The 7,809-nt window shown below is 39.1% G+C and overlaps 1 gene segment (V, D, J or C); it reads right to left on the reverse strand.

The window, feature by feature from the left end:
* Positions 1–6,109: 6,109 nt before the first annotated feature.
* Positions 6,110–6,601, reverse strand: LOC104676475. The segment is given in 2 exon segments: positions 6,110–6,420; positions 6,547–6,601. Coding segments are annotated over 2 exon segments (366 nt in total).
* Positions 6,602–7,809: the final 1,208 nt, after the last annotated feature.

Consider the following 7,809-nt stretch of genomic DNA (forward strand, 5'->3'; position numbering starts at 1 on the left):
TGGTAGTAGTCACCAATGATTCGGGCAGAAATTTTGCTCAAGTAACTTGAGCTCATAAATATACATTCTGCGAATTTGTTTGTGTGTGATTTAAGGAACACAGACAAACTGCAGCCAATCTTTATGTCCCTCTTTTCACTTTTCCCTGGGCCCACTTAGATCCCTGTTATTCATGTCTGCAGCTCTTAATTCACCAGAAATGAGTGTAGATATTATTTTAGCAATTCTATGAGTCTGTCATTTCCAGGAATCCTCTATTAACTTTCAGGTGGTGTACCACTTGCCCTAACCAGGGCCATAATCTTGGACTGGCAAAGCCGTGGGCTTTTTCTGTTTATTTCCTGCACAGTCCATCACATTTAGCTGGAAATGCTGAAGCATCTTGCTCTAGAACCCCCTACCCGCAACTGAAGTCTGATCGTAGGCTGCTAGTTTCTGCTGCCGTCCATATATTAGCAAAACTCTAGTTCTGCAATTCATGCTGACTGAAGTGGGGTGGAAAGCAGCAGTCTTAGGCAAAATCCACAGACTTTTCCTGTCCTTACTCACAACACTGGCATTTTTATAAAAAGTACACAGTTCTTATTTTTTTAATGTTTTGTCAATTTTCAGAATGCTGACATATTTTGAACTTTTTTTTTTAGCTTTATACTTATATTTATGTTTGTTGTTTATTTTTGCTGGGAGGATTTAATTAACTCTTTGTGACACCATAAACAGAGATATCTTCATGAAACAAATTTAAATGAACTACACTGAATAGCTACACTGAAAGAGAATGGCGGTATGAACAAACATAAACCATTTCGAAGTTGAGAATTTGAACTCAATACCCTCACTTTTAAAGAGAAAGAAAGCTCTTAACGATATGAAACCCTAATTCCTAGATCATTCATTCTCAGAGGAATGCACTATCAATTTGCAAAACACCTTATGCATATTCTAGAATTGAGCAAATAAGTGAATATACTCTACACAGTGGGAGCCAGGGTGCTCTATAACAGAAAAGAAAAACACAGATAGTGAAAGGTGGAAAATATGATGAATTTTATGAAGTTGTTTAATAAGAATCCATGCTGTTTTCTTAGTTGTTTTTATTTATATATTTTGATTAATTTTGAAATGCTTCTAGGCTTAAAATTTGAATACTATCATAAAGATTATTCCCATATACTCTTTCTTCAACTTCTTCATATGTCAACATCAAGTGTATTGTAGTATAAATATCAAAACTAGAAAATTAACATAGATACAATGCTATTAGTTAAGTAATTTGCAATCCTATTTGGATTTCACTGATTTTCCAGTCATATCCTTTTTATGTCCAGGATAAAATCCTTTATCTCATTAGTTATTTAATTGTTCTGTCCTCAGTATTCCCCAGTTTCTCAGTTTTATTTGTCTTTCATGATCTTGAAACTTTTGAAGTGTACTGGCCAATTACTTTGGAGAATGTACCTCTAACTGGTTTTATCAGATATCTTATATTGATTAAATTCACATCTTTCATTTTTAGAGAAAATATTACAGATGGGATGTATCCTCAATGCATCATATCAGAAGCTATATAATGTCAACATGTTTTTTTGTTGGTAATGATTAGTGAATATAAGCAGAAACACTTTTTGGGAAGGAAGTTTTAAACAAAGCTAAGACAACTGCTTCAATCACTCTTTATATTTGGTTATTTGCTGACTTTTTTTAAAGGAATAATCTATTCCTGTTTTAACCTGTTTTAACTTTTGTTTTTAAGACTTAAACCATTTAAAGTTTACTGCACAATAAAGAATATTGAAGAATTTTTTTTTTTTTTACTTTTTTGAGACAGGGTCTTACTTCATTCCCCAGACTAGAGTGCAGTGGTGTGATCACAGCTCACCACAGCTTCAACCTCTTGAGTTCAAGCAATCCTCCCACCTCAGCCTTCCAACTAGCTGTGACCACGGGTCCAAGCCACCAGGCCTGGCCATACTTTTTATTTTTTGTAGAGGTGTGGTTTTGCTATGCTGCCCAAGATGGTCTTGAACTCCTGGATGGAAGTGATCCTCCTATCTCAGTCTCCCAAAGTGCTGGAATTACAGCCATGAGCCAACAAACCTGGCAATAAATAAACTAGTTCACTTTTAAATGGCAAATATTTCTGCCATCTGCCACTGAAGTGTTGGTAGCCTGGAGATAGCAAAAGAGGCAATTATTAAAACTTGATATTATCTACAAGTGTACAGTTGTTAAAACTCAACAATTTAGATAAATAAATAGAGTTTTCTACCTGTAGAATTTTGCAGACATCAAATGGACAGGTATAGCTTACACTGAGCTACTTCTCCTGAGGAGATTGATGCACCATCTGTGCCATATCAGGATGTATATAGTTCAGACACTATTTCTGGAAATATGAGATTCAGGTCCTTCAGTTAAGGAATGTGTGGTTACATATGCCTGACAATCATTTCTAAAAACAGGTACTTTTCCAAATTTTCCATTTACGATGTAGTTGACTAATGAATGGAATTGTGCCTTTGGATGATTGTGAAAGGTAAAAAAAAATTAGAATAAAATGGAGACTTTGGGATATACCTAGAGAAAATATCAGAGAAGAGCCAATCAGACTTTACAGGATATAATTAATATGACTTCGGCTTTTGGAGAAAAAAGGCTTTAGAAGAAAAATGTTTGATAAAGTCACACATGGCTTATTTTTAAAAATCAGATGTACACAACTTGAAAACTCTTGCCAGGAAAAATAGATGGCTTTTTAAAAAGGTGAAGTGACACTTCAGTTTACCAAATCACTCTCATTAATACATTTTCACTTAGCTCTGTGTGTGTGTGTGTGTGTGTGTGTGTGTGTGTGTGTCCTGTGGCTCTGAGGTCTTGGAAGGGGCTGAGCTTAAAAGAGTTTGTTTTCACAGGAATCCAGCAAATAAGAGAATAAACTATATTGTATAAACTACATCGTTAGCATAGAAGCATATCAAAAAAACTTGAGATTAAGTTGTGAGATACTGCACAAATATTAGATAGAGAAAAGATGTAAAAGATGGAATAAGGATTACATTAAAAAGAGTGACAGCGGCCGGGCGTGGTGGCTTACACCTGTAATCCCAGCACTTTGGGAGGCCGAGGCGGGCGGATCACGACGTCAGGAGATTGAGACCATCCTGGCTAACACATTGAAACCCTGTCTCTACTAAAAACATAAAAAATTAGTCAGGCGTGGCGGCAGGCACCTGTAGTCCCAGCTACTCAGGAGGCTGAGCCAGGAGAATGGCGTGAACCCAGGTGGTGGAGCTTGCAGTGAGCAGAGATTACACAACTGCACCCCAGCCTGGGCGAGAGAGTGAGACTCTGTCTCAAAAAAAAAAAAAGAGCAACAGCTATACGATATTTGAATCTTTCATGGGATAACATTTTGATAATGGATGTTGAGAAGAAAACCATTGGACAGATATGGGTGGGCATGATTAAAGGTCTGAGCATGTTAGCATCGATCAATACCAAATCATTAGGAGTTGAAGAGTTGTTAGCTAGTTGTTAGTTGTAGTGAAACACCCCATTCTATCATCTAATGGGCTGTAGATGAAATTAACTTGAACTGAATTTGATACTTTTACCCATAAGTTTCTGTAAGGTTAGTCGAGTTACGAAAATGATGATTATTATGGTGTTAAGTATTATAGCAATAAGACCATCAAAATTTATAGAACCATATATTATATGTTGGATACTGTTCTAAGTGCTTTACCATGTTTAAATTGTAAATAGACCTATAAGGTAGAACCTATTATTGTCACAGTATCGCAGATATGGAAACTGAGGCAACAGAAGGTTAAGTAACTTTACTAATGCCATACAAACTGTAAGCATTTAAGTTCTCTCTGTAACCCCAAAGGCTTGACTTCAGGGCCAGTCCAAGATGTGGACTGTTGCATGGGTGTTTTCTGGCTGTGTGTGAAGCTCTAATTCCAGAATGGATGAATATTCCATTGGAATTTGGAGTACCATTAATAAAACTGCTTCCTTGAGACCTAGAGAAAGACTGGGAAAGCAAAATAGTTGAACTGCTTGGAGGAAAGGAACAGATTTATAGTAAATGAGATTCAGGAACATGAACAGAGTTTCTCAAAACTATTAAGGAGAAGAGGTCCTGAGTCTGGGTTGATGAAAACGTTGTGCAGAATGAGTGGTATGGAAGTTTAAAAATCACTCAAGGAGTTGCTACCTGCCTGCTTGGACAGCACCATTGTCTGTCTTCAGGGAGTGGATATCGGTACTCTGAGGGGTCAGAGTCTGAGTCCTGCTCATCTGTGCAATTGTGACATCCTTGCACCTGCAGTGGTGGGGTTACTTGAGTGTTACTCTTTGAGGATGCTTCGGAACCCTCAGGAGAGATCACTAAGCCGGAAGTGAAAACTATACTTAGAAGATAAAGTTCTGATCAACTCTCATTCCAACCAGATTCTGCCATGCATCCAGGGAGACAGACAACCAGGCACATGTGGGGTAGAAGAAGCACAATGGGACCATAGGCTTCTATTTTATTTCTTACAGTCTCATGCCAGGCATCATCTCATTTAGTCCAGATGATTAGTGAGACAGGAGGACACAGGGATACAACTGTGTGGTCAAGAACAGAAATTGTACACTCAGGCTGAGCTAATAGCCTTTTCTGATTTGACCACCTGGGTAAAAGGTGACAAATATAATATCTAAACATCCACTTATATAGATAGATATATTTTATCAAATTGATGGTCCTAATATGAATAACTGATAATCTATTGAGAAATATTTTGAGAAGAAACTAAAACTAAATAGTATTTGATTGAAAATTGGGAAAATTGCCTCATTTGTGAAAAAGTGTATGTAAAAGTATATGACATTTCAAAACTCAGTGACTAATACCACTAACCCTTTATTTTCTTGTTCATGTTAACAATTATCTGACTTATCAAAGAAGGGCTTAGCAGGGTGGTTCTGTTGCAGGGCACTTGTTAAGAAGGAGAGTATCATGTAATCCATCTAAGGTGCATCTGCTACTTTGCATTTGTCACACGCTCAGTGATGCTGAGGATGTGGCTGAAATCTGGACAAATTTTAAATTGCAAATTGTTTTCACATTAAGGAAAAAGACACTATGTGAACAAGTTTGTTTTCTTGTTTGGTTTTTCAAGAAAGGATTTTCATTTGTTTGTCAAAGGATTGCTATGTATTCTAAGCAAGTTTCTCATTTTTCTTTTTACTTTATGACTAAATGAAATTAACTTGCAATGATCCCAAACTTGCTAATAGTACATGGAAGCACATGCAAGGGTATTCTGGGGCCATTGCATACCCAGAAAATTTTGAGATTTGGGAGAATATTAACCTTACTTCACTATTAGTTCTCAACTCCCCATTATTATAGGCATTTCTAGAAGTACATCTCCCAAAACCCATTTTCCCTTTATGGTATCTTGTAGAGTTGCTCAATGAGATGTCCTCTCATGATATTTAAAAGTCAGAAAAGGATGATTCAATATTCATTGACATCTGCAGGTAGGCCCTTGGACTGAATTGAGAACTAGAAAATCACATGGAGAGGTGCTGCAGGCAGCCAAGAACATCAGCATCCTCAAATCTAGACTTCCTAGACAGGTCCAAGGACCACATGTAAGGCAGCCCAGACCTTCATGGTTAGATGCACTCTGGCTTCTGGTGGACCATCAGAGATTCCCCTGTTTCAAGCATCGGCTTCCCTGATAACCATGACCCCAGGCTTGTATTTTGAATTATAATTTCCTGTTTATAATTACAGGATTTTTCTTAGAATATGCAGAGCATCTTAATCTTTTGATGTATCAACACTGATTGAGGCCATAAAATGGATTCCCCAGGTGTCATAATTGCTTTCCTTTTTTAAGTCAGGAGAGACATTGCCATGTCTCTGCTGCTGGGACGACATGGAAGAAAGAGTTAGAATGCAGAGAGCCTCCCTGGCCCCTCTTACCAAAACCTTCAAACCTTGGCTGCATCTGAGAAATTCTTCCAGCAGATGAAAGTACCAGGAGGAGCATCTGGGGTAGCCCAGCCTCACACATCAACTTCCCTAAGGGGTTTTTGTTCTGGCTTATAACAGCGTGGGAGGGTAACTGTACTCCTGTTGACAGTAATAAGCTGCAAAATCTTCCAGCTCCAGGCTGCTGATGGTGAGAGAATAATCTGCCCCAGATCCACTGCCACTGAACCGCGATGGGAAGCCGGGGTGCAGGTTGGTTGCATCATAGATCAGGAGCGTAGGGGATTTCCCTGGTTTCTGCTGATACCAGGCTAAATCATTGCTAATGCTCTGACTCACCTGGCATGTGATGGTGACTGTGTCTTCTACAGATGCAGACAGGAAGGATGGAGACTGGGTCATCTGGATGTCACACCTGACCCCTGAAATTAGAAACATTTAAGACAAATATTTACACACTTAATCATGTTATAAGAAGACATCCCTGAAGACCCAGGCAGTACTGATCACACTGGGTTGAATAAATTCCTAGTGCTCTTCTTTCTTACCCAAGAACCAGAGAAGCAGGAACCCCAGGAGCTGAGTGGGAACCCTCATGTCCATGCTGTGTCCTGACTGGGTCTGACTCCTGCACAGGGTGTGACCAGCCTAGCAATAAGTCTTCAGGGCAGGGGGCTGTGCTCTGGGAACATGCAAATCAGCAGGGGCTGGCTCATCTCAGTAACTCAGCACAGGCTCAGTGTCCTCAGGTGTTTGAGGGCATACCAGGGCAGCGGAGATTTGTTTGCGGAGAATATATTTCTCCAAGATGGACATTTTGTTACCAAAGAATTTATTGGGCATCTATTTCCAAACCTTGAAGCAGTTGTGAGAACTACATGGAATGATGAATTTTAAAATTGTATTGGGGGTAAGTAGGAAAATATGTCTTTGTGCGTGTGAACGTGTGTGTGTGTGTGCACGCACGCACATGTGGTTTATTGTATAAAGCCTTAGAGGGTGGAGCTATCAGTTCTTCAACATACTGTGAAGTTATTTCAGTTGTGGGGAGGAATACTTTGTGATATACTACATTTTTATAAATGTGAAATTAATTTTTTAATAAAAATTATCATAAGCATTTTAGATGTTCTCAAAATAATTTTGTGATATCCCTAAGTCATTGTAATTACCAGTATTAGGTCAAGCAATTCACTGCAGATGTGCAAAGATGGTACCGTGATTCTTCAATGCATGCACCATTTACAGACACACCGTTATTCAGAGCTGTAGGTCTTTTTAATACTCAGAGACTAGCTGCACCTTATTCTTGGTTTGGTGAGCCCCATATTCTGCCTTCTTTTTGCCACTGGTTAAGATTTCTCACAGTTCATCAGCATGAAGGATGAACAGTGATGGGAAATCTGATTACTTTAAAAAAGTCTGTTTCTCTCTCTAATGTGGGAGACTGGATTCTGATAAACTGAAAATGTGGATCAATCCAGGCTCCAATGATATCTGGTCTCCAAAGCAGGAAGACCAATATCATATTCCCCTAGTAATCCTCTGAGCTCTACTCCCTACTAGCATGTTCCTGGGGACTCAGGAACAGTTCTCCTAGAGCCTGGCTTTCTGGAGACCGGGTGAAAGGGGAGGCACTGGGGAAAGGCCAGGTCATTGAGCTGTTGGGTGTATGTTCCTGCTGTGCACCATCAATGCCACTTTCCTCTTTTATGCTTAAGCAATGAATGGGGACATCATCCTGACCCGGATTCCATCTCTCTGTTGGGATCTGTAGGGGGGAGAGTCTTCATCTCCTGGCAAGCCACTGC

Source organism: Rhinopithecus roxellana, chromosome 17 (assembly GCF_007565055.1).
Source record: "Rhinopithecus roxellana isolate Shanxi Qingling chromosome 17, ASM756505v1, whole genome shotgun sequence".
Taxonomy (NCBI): domain Eukaryota; kingdom Metazoa; phylum Chordata; class Mammalia; order Primates; family Cercopithecidae; genus Rhinopithecus; species Rhinopithecus roxellana.